Raw genomic sequence first — 15,021 nt, forward strand, 5'->3', positions numbered from 1 at the left:
TTGAAAGGGCAATAGAAATCCCAACACTTGCAAATACTCAATTTTTAAAACTTCCTTCCACTGTTCCCTTGCCTCTCATTTTGCAATTATACTTTCTGAGAGAGAAGTCAAAGTCAGTAAGATAATTACTTCACCTGTCTTAAGCTCTCGTGAACAGATTCGTAGCATCTGAATGGTGAGTGGGACTTTGTGTAGCACTTGGGGCATTGCCTTTACTTCATCCATTCATTCATTCATTCATTCATTTAATAATAGCTTTATTGAAATAATTCACATATTGTACAATTCACCCATTTAAAATGCATGATTCAGTAGTTTTTAGTAGAAAATGAGTTGTGTGTATTCATCACCACAATTTTAGAACATTTTCATCACCCCAAAAAGAAACCCCACACCCCTTACCTGTTACCTCCTATACCATAGCCCTTGGCAACCACTACACTGCTTTCTGTCTCTGTGAACTTGCCTATTCCAGACATTTCATGTTGATATACTCATATATTATGTGGCCTTTTGTGTTTGGCTGCTTTCACTGAGCATCATGTTTTCAAGGTTCATCCACACTGAAGATGTGCCAGTACTTCTTTCCTTTTTAGGGCTGAAGCATCTTGCGTTGTATGGATAGACCACATTTTGCTGATCAATTCATTAGTTGATGGACATTTGGTTTCCCTTTTTAAGAAAAAAATATTTTTAATTTTTGTAGGTACATGGGTGTATATATTTATGGGGTATATGGGATATTTTGATACAAGAATGTAATTCATAATATTCATATCAGGGTAAATGGTGGCTCCATCACCTTAAGCATTTATCCTTTGGGTTACAAACATTCCAATTATATTCTTTTAGTTATTTTTAAATGTATAATTAAATTATTATTGATTGCAGTCACTCTGTTGCACTATCAAATACTAGATCATATTCTTTTAAACTGTTTTTTTGTACCCATTAACCATCCTCCATCCCCTCCTTCCCCTTCCTGCATTGCCTTCAGTTTTCAAATAAGGAGGTGAAACCCTAAAAATCAAAACGCTGCTCAAGGTTAAAGGGAATTGGTTGCAGAGCCAGTCCCGTCTGGATTCTTCCAGGTCTATCTCCTGAGGCACAGTCAGCTTCCAGGTGCCAGGAGGACCTTTGATGGAGAACTCTGCCAGCCAACCCTGACCCTTGAGGACATCAGTCCCCTCTGCACAGCACCCTTTGGGGCCAGCGACAGTGGAAAGTAGACCTGGGGGTGATGGGAAGATACACTGCAGCATCTTTAAGTATCCAGATTCCTGGAATGGCTGCTGCATTTTGGGATACCTGGTCAGTAAAATACTGAGGATATGGGGCCAGGTAATGGGATTCCTGTGTCCCACATTCATGGTATATTATAGATTCACCCACAGAGGTTCTTTCGTGTCTGAAAGCTCCTGGCTGGGAGTAACAGTGAAAGTATTTAAGAGCTGGCACCAGATAATTAACCCATTTGTTACTCATTTGTTATGAATTGTGGGAAGTTCAATGAAGTTCTATAAGGTGTGAGGTTGGCAGGGGACATCCTAGGGTGTCTAGCTCAGTAGCTATAAACCAACTGGTGTAGAACTATTTTAGTACTTTTTAATCTGGATGGTTGTTCTCAACCAGGGGCAATCTTCTTCCCCCTCCACAGGAGACATTTGGCATTGTCTGGAGACATTTTGGCTATCATGATGGGGGATGGGGATGCTGCTGCATTTAGTGGATAGAGGTCTAGGGTGCTGCTATATGTTCTACCATGCACAGAATGGCCTACCCACAACAGATAAGTAGCCAACCCAAATGTCACTAGTGCCAAGGTAGAGAAACCCTGCATAACACCTTCCTAGGTAGAGGGCTGGATGGGTGCAAGGAGTCCTATGGGCCCAGCTTGGGTCTCATTTCACTGCTACTGCATGGGAGGGGGCCTAACTGGGGACTTCTGACTGCCTATAAATAGAGACCCTTCCCAGTAACAAAGCCACCTTTCCTAGCTGTCACTGCTTCCTTGAAATTAGTTAGAATTATCAGAGCTAGAACAAAATTTACCTGACCCTGGGAGGAAACCTTGTTTAAAAATATTTAAATTTTTGTGGGTATATAGTAGATGTGTATATTTATGGGACCCATGAGATGCTTTGATACAGGCATGCAATGCATAATAATCACATCATGGAGAATGTGGGTATCCATCGCCTCAAGCATTTACCCTTTGTGTTACAAGCTATCCAACTATACTATTTTCATAGGCCTGTTTGCTATTTGCATGTCTTCTTTTGAGAAATGTCTATTCAAATATTTTGCCGATTTTGGGGTTCAGATTATTAAATTTTCCCCTATAGAGTTGTTTGAGCTCCTTACATAGTCTGGTTATTAATCCCTTGGCAGATGGATAGTTTGATAATGTTTTCTCCTAGTCTGTGGGTTGTCTCTTCACGATTGGGAAACCTTTTTTTCTTATGTGGGCCTCTAAGATTCTGACATGCCTTAGGTCTGGAGGCCTGGACTGCTCTTCTCAGCAGCAATACATGGCTGACAAAACAAAAGGGCAACTCTAATGAGACCAGGGCCCACTAAACCTTCTGCAACTGTAGAAGCAGGGTGATTTAGTAAAGTTTTGGGTAATAGTGCCCTTGAGAAAATGTGTATCTCTGGTTGATTGACTGCAATGGACCCTCATTATGACAGTTGAGCCCGAAGCAACTAAGACAAATTAGGATGGAAAGAAATGTTTTCAGGCTCTGCCAGCTGGACCCAGCAACCTTCCTATGTGAGGAGACCAGAGCCCTTGTTGGGCCTTGAATCTATCAACTGAAACTCACAGACGGGTTTTCCCAGGAGAACTCAGCATCTCACTGCAAAGAAGAGTGCTAACATTTGTTTCCTTTAGGTAGGTCTTGTTTCAGGGTTATACCAGCATTTAGGTTTACAGAACAATTGAGAAAAAGTACAGAGTTCCCATATATCTCCTTCTCCCCCAGCAGTTTCCCCTATTGACAATATCTTGCATTACTATTATATTTGTTGTAATCAATGAACCAATATCAATACATTATTAACTAACATTCGTCGTTTACTTTAGGATGCATGCTGTGTTGTATATTTCTGTGGATTTTGACAAATATATAATACCATGTATCTACCATTACAGGATGATACAGAGTAGTTTCACTACCCTAAAAATCCCCTGTGCTCTGCCTATTTATCACTTTCTTCCATCCCCCAAACCCTGACAACCACTGATCTTTTTATTGCCTCCATAGTTTTGCCTTTTCCAGAATGTCGCTTATTATGTAGTTGGAATCATTCAGTATGTAGCCTTTTCAGCCCAGGTTCTTTCACTCAGCAATACACATTTTGATTTTCCTCCACATCTTTTCATGACTTGATAGCGCTTTTGTTTTTATTGCTGAAAAATATCCATTGTCTGAATATGCCATGGTTTAGCTTATCCACTCACCCACTAAAGAATATGTTGGTTGCTTCCAGGTTTCAGCAATTATTAATGATGCAGACATCTTCTAAGAATAAGGACATTTTCTTTACATAACTACCAAACCATAATGATGTAAAATTAACAGTAACTCAATGTATCATCCAGTATCAAGTTGATATTCAAATTTTAACTTAGAATTCCATCAAAGTTTGTGCGTGGCATTGCTTTGCCTTTTTGGTCTCTTGTCTAGGATAGTTCCCTGCATTGTTTTGTTTTTTTATGACAGAGAGTTTAAAAAATAATTTCAACTTTTATTTTAGATACAGGGGTACATGTGCAGCTTTGTTACATGCATGGATTTCCTTTGAAGAGTCCAGACCAGTAGTCTCACATTCTGGGTCTGATTACTTCCTCATGATTCAATTTGGTTTAAGTCATTTTTGGCAGCATTCCAACATAGGTGATGTTATAGAGTCTGCTTTTCTGACTTTGTTGATGATAAGCTGCATTGCTTGGATGAGGTACTGATGGCCAGAGCCCTCCATTGTTAAGTTACATTTTTCTCTTTGTTCACAATCTCTAGAAAAGTACTTTGAGACTGTGTGAATTTTCTGTTTTCCAGCAACCATTCACCCAATGATTTTGGTATCCATTGATAATTATTGGCTAAGCTAATTAGTACATTGGGAGTTACAAAGTATTAATTATCAAATTCTGTCCTGTTTTCTACATTTATCAAGTATTCCTCCCCATTTAAGATAAATGATCACTGTAGGGTCATAACATATTCTTTTAATGCTTTTGTAATTCATATCATCATTATTCTGTTTGCTTAAAATGCTCTTTCACTATTTTCCTCTCTCCTAAAGATGTTGCTGTGAGATGGAGGGGAAGGGACTGTATTTTCTGTCTCCCTCATTGTGATAGACTGGGAAACCAACACAAGAAATGAATACCTTTTCCAAGACTGTTTAAGGTCCAGTGTAGTCAGAGCCCAAAACATCAGAATTCTGGCCTGAGTTTCACTAATTCGTGTTTATTTTACTGTGTAACTGATTTGAATACTACTTAAAATACTTACATCCCCTCCATATTCACTAAGAGACAAATTTGACTAATTTGGCCTTAATTAAATAAATGACAGTATATTACAATTGTGTTTTCTGATTTTTTTGTATATTATATTACACAGAGTAGAAACTCATTATTTTAATAGCTATACAGTATTTTAATGTGAGACTACCAGAGTTTGCTTTCTCATACACCTTTCTTTGGGTATAATGGAGATATAATGAGTAGTATTTTGCAAACTTACATGGCAATGGAACTTCTTTTTTCCAAAGAAGTTGTACACATCTCCTTCTCTCAGACCTTTCATTTTACCCAAGGGGCATGATATGTTCCTGCAGGTGGTCATTTAGTAAAAGAATGAAGCAAGAGTTGCTATGAATGGTTGTGCAGATGTGCACTGTATAATCCAGAGGTCACGATTTACACTGCAGTGTTTGTAAACAGTGCTCCTTGGCATTGTGTAATATTACAGTCTTGCTGGTCCCATACAATGAACTCTGGTAAGTGGCATTTTTAAAATAATTTATGAGATACATGTACAGAATGTGCAGGTTTGTTACATAGGTATACATATGCCATGGTGGTTTGCTGCACCCATCAACCCATCATCTACATTAGGTATTTCTCCTAATGCTATCCCTCCGCTAGCTCCCCACCCATCATCAGGTCCCAGTGTGTGATGCTCCCATCCCTGTGTCCGTGTGTTCTCATTGTTCAACTTCCATTTATGAATGAGAACATGTGGTGTTTTGTTTTCTGTTCCTGTGTTACTTTGCTGAGAATGGTGGTTTCCAGCTTTATTCATGTCTCTGCAAAGGACATGAACTCATCCATTTTTATGACTGCATAATATTCCATCGTATATATGTGCTACATTTTCTTTATCCAGTCTATCATTGACAGGCATTTGGGTTGGTTCCAAGTCTTCTCCATTGTGAATAGTGCCACAATGAACTTACATGTGCATGTGGCTGTATAGTAGAATGATGTATAATCCTTTGGGTATATACCCAGTCATGGGATTGCTGGTCAAATGGTATTTCTAGTTCTAGATCCTTGAGGAATCACCACACTGTCTTCCACCATGAGTGAACTAATTTACATGTCCATCAACAGTGTAAAAGCATTCTTATTTCTCCACAGCCTCTCCAGCATCTATTGTTTTCTGACTTTTTAATGATTGCCATTCTAGCTGGCATGAGATGGTATCTCATTGTGGTTTTGATTTGCATTTCACTGACGACCAGTGATGATGAGCTTTTTTTCATATGTTTGTTGGCTGCATAAATGTCTTCTTTTGAGGAGTGTCTGTTCATATCCTTTGCCCACTTTTTGTTGGGGTTGTTTTTTTTCTTGTAAATTCATTGAAGTTCTTTGTAGATTCTGGATATTAGCCCTTTATCAGATGGATAGATTACAAAAATGTTCTCCCATTCTGTAGGTTGCCTGTTTACTCTGATTATAGTTTCTTTTGCTGTGCAGAAGCTCTTTAATTAGGTCCCATTTGTCAATTTTGGCTTTTGTTGCCATTGCTTTTGGTCTTTGAGTCATGAAGTCTTTGCCTATGCCTATGATCCTAAACGGTATTGCCTAGCTTTTCTTCTAGGGTTTTAATGGTTTTAGGTCTTACATTTAAGTCTTTAATCCATCCTGCGTTAATTTTTGTGTAAGATATAAGGAAGGGGTCCAGTTTCGGTTTTCTGCATATGGCTAGCCAGTTTTCCCAACACCATTTATTAAATAGTAAATCCTTTCCCCATTGCTTGTTTTTGTCAGATTTGTCAAAGATCAGATGGTTGTAGATGTGTGGTGTTATTTATTTCTGAGGCCTCTGTTGTGTTCCATTGGCCTACATATATGTTTTGGTACCAGAACCATGCTGTTTTGGTTACTATAGCCTTGTAGTGTAGTTTGAAGTCAGGTAGCATGATGCCTCCAGCTTTGTTCTATTTGCTTTGGATTTTCTTGGCTATATTTGCTCTTTTTTGGTTCCATATGAAATTTAAAGTGTTTTTTTTTTTTTTTCTAATTCTGTGAAGAAAGTCAGTGGTAGCTTGATGGAGATAATATTGAATCTACAAATTACTTAGGGCAGTATAAAAATTTTTATGATATTGATTCTTCCTATCCATGAGCATGGAATATTTTTCCATTTGTTTGTCTCCTCTGTTATTTCCTTGAGCAGTGGTTTGTAGTTCTCTTTGAAGAGATCCTTCACATCCCTTGTAAGTTGTACTCCTAGGTATTTTATTGTCTTTGTAGCAATTGTGAATGGGAGTTCACTCATGATTTGGCTCTCTGCTTGTCTATTATTGGTGTATGGGAATGCTTGTGATTTCTGCACATTGATTTTGTATCCTGAGACTTTGCTGAAGTTGCTTATCAGCTTAAAGAGATTTTGGGCTAAGATGATTGGGTTTTCTAAATATACAATCATGTCATCTGCAAACAGAGACAATTTGACTTCCTCTCTTCTTATTTGAATACCCTTTATTTCTTTCTCTTGCCTGATTGCCCTGGTCAGAACTTCCAATACTATGTTAAATAGAAGTGGTGAGAGAGAACATCCTTGTCTTGTGCCAGTTTTCAAAGAAAATGCTTCCAGCTTTTGCCCATTCAGTATGATATTGGCTGTGGGTTTGTCATAAATAGCTCTTATTATTTTGAGATACATTCCCTCAATACCTAGTTTACTGAGAGTTTTTAGCACGAAGCAGTGTTGAATTTTATCAAAGGCCTTTCTGCATCTATTGAGATAATCATGTGGTTTTTGTGATTGATTCTGTTTATGTGATGGATTGTGTTTATTGATTTGCATATGTTGAACCAGCCTTGCATCCCAGGGATGAAGCCAACTTGATTGTGGTAGATAAGGTTTTTTATGTGATTCTGGGTTCACTTTGCCAGTATTTTATTGAGTATTTTCACGTTGATGTTCATCAGGGATATTGACCTGAAATTTTCTTTTTCTTGTTGCCAGGTTTTGGTATCAGGATGACGCTGGCCTCATAAAATGAGTTAGGGAGGAGTCCCTCTTTTTCTATTGTTTGGACTAGTTTCAGATGGCATGGTACCAACTCCTCTTTGTACCTCTGGTAGAATTCGGCTGTGAATCCATCTGGTCCTGGGCTTTTTATGGTTGGTAGGCTATTAATTACTGCCTCAATTTCAGACCTTGTTATTGGTCTATTTAGGGATTCAAGTTCTTCCTGATTTAGTCTTGGCAGGGTGTATGTATCCAGGAATTTATCCATTTCTTCTAGATTTTCTAATTTATTTGCATAGAGGTGTTTATAGTATTCTCTGATGGTAGTTTGTATTTCTGTGGGATCAGGGGTGATACTCCCTTTACCATTTTTATTGTGTGTATTTGATTCTTCTCTTTTTTCTTCTTTATTAGTCTGGCTAGTAGTCTATTTTGTTGAACTTTAAAAAAAAAACAGCTCCTAGATTCATTGATTTTTTTTGGAGGGTCTTTTGTGTCTCTTTTTTCAGTTCTGCTCTGATCTTAGTTATTTCTTGACTTCTGCTAGTTTTTGAATTTGTTTGCTCTTGGTTCTGTAGTTCTTTTAATTCTGATGTTAATTGTTGATTTTAGATCTTTCCTGCTTTCTTTTGTGGGCATTTAGTGCTGTAAATTTCCCTCTAAACACTGCTTTGGCTATGTCCCAGAGATTCTGGTACATTGTGTCTTTGTTCTCATTGGTTTTAAAGAAGTTATTTATTTCTGCCTTAATTTCATTATTTACCCAGTAGTCACTCAGGAGCAGATTTTTCAGTTTCCATGTAGTTGTGTGGTTTTGAGTGAGTTTCTTAATTCTGAGTTCTAATTTTATTGTGCTGTGGTCTGAGAGACTGTTATGATTTCCATTCTTTTGCATTTGCTGATGAGTGTTTTACTTCCAATTATGTGGTCAATTTTAGAATAAGTGTGATGTGATGCTGAGAAGAATGTATATTCTGTTGATTTGGGGTGGATAGTTCAGTAGATGTCTGTTAGGTCCACTTGGTCCAGAGCTGAGTTCAAGTCCTGAATATCCTTGTTAATTTTCTGTCTCATCGATCTGTCTGATATTGATAGTGGGTGTTAAAGTTTCCCACTATTTTTGTGTGGGAGTCCAAGTCTCTAAGAACTTGCTTTATGAATCTGGGTGCTCCTGTATTGGGTGCATATATGTTTAGTATAGTTAGCTCTTCTTGTTGCATTGATCCCTTTATCATTATGTAACGCCCTTCTTTGTCATTTTTGATCTTTGTTGGTTTAAAGTCTGTTTTATCAGAGACTAGGATTGCAACCCCTGCTTTTTTTTTTTTTTTTATATGCTTGGTAAATATTCCTCTATCCCTTTATTTTGAGCCTATGTGTGTCTTTGCACTTGTGTCTTTGCATGTGAGATGGGTCTCCTGAATACAGCAAACTAATGGGTCTTGACTCTTTATCCAGTTTTCCTGTCTGTGCCTTTAAATTAGGGCATTTAGCCTGTAAACATTTACATTTAGGGTTAATATCATTGTGTGTGAATCTGATCCTGTCATTATGATGCTGGCTGGTTGTTTTGCCCATTAGTTGAGATGGAGTCTTGCTCTGTCACCCAGGCTGGAGTACAGTGGTGCGATATTGGCTCACTTCAACCTCTGACCCCTGGGTTCAAGTGATTCTCCTGCCTCAGTCTCCTGAGTAGCTGGGATTACAAGTGCACACCACCACACCCAGTTAATTTTTGTATTTTTAGTAGAGATGGGGTTTCACCATGTTGGTGAGACTGGTCTCAAACTCCTGACCTCGTGATCCACCCACCTCAGCCTCCCAAAGTGCTGGGATTACAGGTGTGAGCCACGTGCCCTGCCCATGGCATCGTTTATATGAGTTGAAAGCAATGAAATTTTGGGAGAGGAGGCAATTTACATATATAGTCAGAGATGAATGTCAAACTTTATCCTCCCAGAAAGATAGAATTACAAATAGAATCACTTTTTATCTTATACTTAAAATTTCTTATACTTAAAATACCTTATACTTGGAATTCCTGTGGTATGGTCAAGTTTTGACAATGCCTTTCATAAACCCTTTTAAAATTGATTATAGTTTTGAAATTTAAGAGGATATACTAGTCATCATAGGTTTACTGCTGTAATAAACAAGCTTGCAATCTCTGTGGCCTAATGCAATAAAGGTTTATTTTTCTCACATGTTAGAGCCAATGTGGATTGCAGCAGGTGTGGGCTCTGGACCCAGGTGTTTGAATCTGGTGGCTCCTAAGTCAATCCTTAGAGCCCTTCACTGTCTCCTGTGTCTCTGGCTACCAGATGAGAAGAGAGAGTCGGGGGAAATGCACAGGAGACCTGGGAGCGGCATCTGTCACCTCCACCCACAGGCATTGGCCAGTGCTCCCACCATTGGCTCTGCCTAACCACAAGGGAAGCTGGGAAGTATTGTCTGTCTCTGTGCCCACATGGAAAAGGCACTGGGGTTTAGGGACAGGGATGAGTTGCTATTGCAAGGCTGACCTCTTTTCTCTATTTTGTTTATTTTCCAGGAGACTTCTTGGCATCATCACAAAAAAGGATGTTCTGAGACATATGGCCCAGATGGCAAACCAGGACCCCGAATCCATCATGTTTAATTAGCAACAAGGTGGCAATTATTTTCAGAAAAACACTGACTGTGTCATTTAAAAAGAAATAAATGATATGTTATTATTACAATGAAAGATCACGCATTGGGGACAGCAGAAACAAAAGCTTTGTTTGAAAGGAGGGGAAGAAGAATGAAACCTTTAAAAACAAAAGTATCAATGATTAGGCATTTTATAGCTTTAACCCCGTATGAGTTTCAAGCTGTGTTTCCTAATGAGTTTGCTACTGCTGTGGGGGCATGTGGGTGGGTGTAAATGATGTGATCTATACAAGTATGTGGAGCATGAATGCTGACTCAAGAAACTTTTACCCCTTCTGCTCAAGGCTGATGTTTGTAACTTACAAACACACGTGAAGCGTTGAGTCCAAAAGACAAAAGGGTATCAGCATGTCAGCGTCCTTATTTATTGGTTTTTGAAGTTTTGCTGCTATGTTACTGAATCATATTAAAGACATTTGCACTTACTTTGATGAAAAAGAAAAATTAAATTTGAACACAGTGAAAGCTGCAAGTATGTCGGTGGGTTTGCTCACAACCATCCCATTTCTTGCTCCTGTTCTCAGCCTATTATCTGGCTTATCCATCAGTTTCTGAACCAACACCAGGCACGCCTGCCATGATGAGTATGAAGAAATCATTTCTCTGTGCAAGACTGGCATCCTGGGCCTGCGCGATGAACTATTGGAGCATATAGTACTGTGCTGTCTCCTCCCATACAAAGGGACACATCGTTATTTTGAGGGTATACACACCCAATCATTGATTTGCATCTCCATTGCATTTGCTTCATTTATTTATTGCTTTTGCCCATGCATTCAATATTGATCATCTCAGCACTTCATGAGCCATAGCTGGTAGTCCCCCAGTCTGTTATAAGCGTGCTTTCATTTACAAGTAGCATATGCAAGAGTCCAAACAGGCTACCCAGTGTTACCACTTATTTTTCCTCTCAGGTCTTATCAGATACAACTGTGGAGAGGATGAGGCATATGAGTTCTCAGTGGGAAACCCTCCAAATGGATTGCAAGAGAAATACTAAATTGATTCTAAATCTGTTCCATTATCTTCTCTGTAGGATGCAAAATGTCCAGTTTGAATGTATAAGCATGCACTTCATACTTGCAATCACAGCACAGGAGGACAGCGTTAAATTTTATACAGCCAATTTGAGCACCGGGCATCTTTGTATTTGAACTTAATGACACATTTACTCTTTTAGTCAGGATTTTAGTCTTTTCTGCAGGAAAGAATTAAGCTATGTATTAGATCCACCATATGATCTGTGTAAGTAAGATTATCCCACTTGCCCTTGCTCTTAAGTCTTTGTCCCTGCCTTTGCACTGAGTGCCTCTCGTCCTTTTCAATCTCATTGTCACTGGATAGTGCTGCATCACTTAGGTGTGCATTTGGCTGCAAATAACAGAAAACCCAGCAAACACTGAAGGACTGAGTAAGAACCCTGAGAGGGGGTACTCCAGGACTGTCTCCATAATATCACTGGGTTCCCCATTCCGTTGCTATTTTGTTTTCACCATTTTTACCTTTTGTCCTCTGGCTTATTGCATCAGAGTTGAAAGATGGTTCCTGAACCATCAGGTATCATGTCTGCTTTCTAAATGGGAAGAGAAAAGGAGAGGCAAGCAACTAGGTACAATGTCTGTCAGGAAAGGAAAGCTTCCCCAGAGATGCTCAGCTTGTATCCATTGGCTGGAAGCCTGCCATGTGGCTCCTGGTAGCCACACACTAGTGTGGGAAGGAAAACATTGAGCTAGGCACCTGAACGACATTCGTATTATCTGACTAAGGAAGAGTGTTGGTCTTCGGGAGGGGAAGTTTGCCATATTGGATGCCATCATTATGTCCTTGTCATTGCCCTTCCTGTCTTCAATCTTTCCAAACCCCTGTGAATGTTCTTCTAACCTTTTTGCTCCCCATCCGTTCTCTCAGATTTGACCTAGAAGTCCCAGCCCAAATCCATAATTTCTTAGCCCTCATAAGAATTTTCATGTTGGACAAAAATCAAGCTACAAATGGGTTTTCATGAAACTTCTAATTAGCAAAATATATATTTTCTCTAAGTTAAGAAATTTTAATTCAGATCATGCTGACACACTAAGAACATTTGTGTGATTAATTGGTTCCTTCCTTCCAAAATAACATCCAATAGCCACCTCAGTATGGCAGTATCCAGTCAATAGTAGAGAATTTAATCATTGGTCCTATAAAAGAATAAAATTCATTGTCTTATTTATAGCATGTAAGCCTTGAGTAACAGGTCTTAATGTTAGTGTTGGTGTTGTGGTTTCCACGGAACGTTTACAAGTGAAGTCAGGTTCTCCTGGACTTTAAATCCTAAAAAGTCTTAACGACCACATCATGTAGTTCCCCTCTTATTGCCCTGTGGTCTCCTCAGAGTCAGTGCATGCTGGGAAAGAGTATTAGTCATAGCCTGGCTTTATAGAATCAGGAGGTCCTTTTAGTTGAAACAAATAGCTTCCAAAGGGAAGCTGAAACAGTGAAAAGATAGCCAGAGGTCAGTGAAACCACAGCCTTTCTTTCTAATCTGGCTGAGGCCAAGGGGGGGAATGAGAAGAAAATAAGCTTCCCGGCCAAGGTCACCGAGCAGGACCTTGGGATTTGCGTCTTCCCCAGTGCTTAGAGTAGAGATGTCTGCAAATTCATGGCATACAGTGGGAAGAGTTGCTTGACTGAAACAACCCAGTCTTACTTTACTTTGCAAATTGAGCCTCTAATTTATTGTGGGGTTCAGGCTCTCCTCAATAGAAGGCCAGAGTCAGAGGGGTGGACTAAGGTCAAGGAAGAGGAGTCTGTGGTAGGGACTGCCACAGCAAACTGCCTTCCTTCTGTGAAGTCCTAACTTGGCCATGTGGTCCACTCACCCATGGGCCCGGGGGCTCAGACAAACCCCATGGGAAACATGCTGATGTGCTCTGTCTCTCTTTCTTGTAAATGTACTTGGGTAGGGATCCTGAGAGTATTTGCTGTCTCCAAATGCAGAACTTACATCCACTTTATCTGGTGATCTGATGAATAGCACAGACATGTGGAGATAAAATAAGCATCTTTCAGAATAATGTTTTCTTTTTCTTCTTCTTCCAGAACTAAAGGCTTTAGACATTTCTAGAACTCTCTGGATTCTCTCTGAATCAGTTTTTAACATAAAAAACCACCAACACATCATGGGAAAGGCACTCTCTCATGACACACATCACCTGTTTCTTGCTTTTACTGAGCAAATGTGTTATACAAAAGCACCAAATAAGGGGACCCTGGAAGTGATGTGTGCATTTCTTCTAAGTGGATTTTAGTGCATCCCCTGGGAATACAGATGGTCATGTGGCTTTTAGGGAAAGGCAGAATGTGCTAGAAGTCAGTCATTCAATATACAATGCTTACTGTTACTTTGAACCAGGTAATCTCTGTTCTTTATTTGGTTCTTCCCAAAGACCTTACAAAGGAGATGTCCAAATAGATAGATTTTGAGCCTAATAAGTCACAGAAATGGAAAATTTTAGAGCAGTTTATTTAACTTAGGTGAGAACTGATTACTTTAAATTACCAATATGTGCAAATTCTCCTTAGTATTCATTATTAGATTCTGAGCTGGAAAAGATGAGAAACCCAAGGAGAACTATTGAATTACCATGCAATTGTAATATTATGCTTTCATTTTAACTTTGTGTGGGCAGTGTTTTATTAGACTAAGCTTCTAGCCTTTGAAATGATTTACATGAGGAGAGAGCCTGTATATCTGACTTGGGAAACATTAAGCAGACTCTATTTTCACTGGCACGGTAATAACTATTTATTTGCCATCCTAGAGGTGCTGGGAATGAGCCTACATGCAACTTTTATGAGATATATTCACATTTGGTGTTGGAATGACCACATAGCAAAGTGTTGTTGTTGTTTTTTTAAATTGTAATACTCTGTGTAAATGTTGGCACCTTATTAAATATTAAATGTTTGAACTCTATTTTTAAAAATAAAACAAGCACAGAGTCCACAACAAACATATTGTAAATGGAAGAGATACTGATTTCACAGTGTGTTTCTACACAGTAGAACTTCTGGAAACCTGGTTCCTGTGACTTGGTTGGACTATTCAGTAAAGTTAAAGACTCATCCTTAAGACTGATATACAGATTTTGAAGTCCATTCAGTCAGTTTTAAAATTCCTTGTTCTTGGCTGGGTGGGTGATGACCAAATACAAATTCAGACTGAGGCTCTCCATTTCCAAGGACTGGGTAGGAACACTGTCCACAGGCCATGTGTGTGTTTGCCCTGTGTGAAGGCTGGGAAGTACAGTTTGGGCAATGGTTTAACATCCATTCATTCTTTCATCCTTTCTTTCAACAGAAAATTTTCTATTTATTACTTTGGGAACCACAAGGGTTGAATTATGTCTTTTCCCATGAGTTTGTGTGTGTGTGTGTGTGTGTGTGTGTTTGTTTTACTTTCTACTTTACAGAAAATTTGGAAGAAAGACAAGAAAGGAACAAACGATGCCTACAGATCCTTGACCTAGAAGAGGTGCTATTTAATATGGGTGGTTAGAGGAATCCCTGCTGGTTAGGGAAGGGGACCAGCTGGGGGCACAGCTGGGGAAAGGGTATCCTCAGCAGAGGGGACAGAAACTGCAAATGTCCTAAGATGGAAATGGGTCTAGCCTGCTGGGGGCTCACCAGGGGTGGATGGCTGTAGCCTTGGGATGGGAGTGGGGTATTTGAAATTGGGTTTGTTTTCCCTTTGGGAGGAGGGTAGACACAGCAGATGCTTCAGAGTCTTCAAGGACCAGGTAAAGTCCTGGAATTCAGAGGAGTGACATGATTTGACTCATGTTGTCCACAA

The 15,021-nt window shown here is 39.3% G+C and overlaps 1 protein-coding gene across 1 annotated transcript in view; it reads left to right on the forward strand.

Moving 5' to 3' along the window:
- The window catches only part of CLCN4 (chloride voltage-gated channel 4), an 85,716-nt gene extending 71,534 nt beyond the window's left edge, over positions 1-14,182 (forward strand). Inside the window, exon 13 of the mRNA XM_003920295.4 lies at positions 10,048-14,182. Coding sequence (XP_003920344.1) covers positions 10,048-10,138 — 91 coding nt within the window. The 3' untranslated portion in view covers positions 10,139-14,182. The remainder of the gene's footprint in view (positions 1-10,047) is intronic.
- Positions 14,183-15,021: the final 839 nt, after the last annotated feature.

The sequence above is a fragment of the Saimiri boliviensis genome, chromosome X (genome assembly GCF_048565385.1).
Source record: "Saimiri boliviensis isolate mSaiBol1 chromosome X, mSaiBol1.pri, whole genome shotgun sequence".
Lineage (NCBI taxonomy): Eukaryota > Metazoa > Chordata > Mammalia > Primates > Cebidae > Saimiri > Saimiri boliviensis.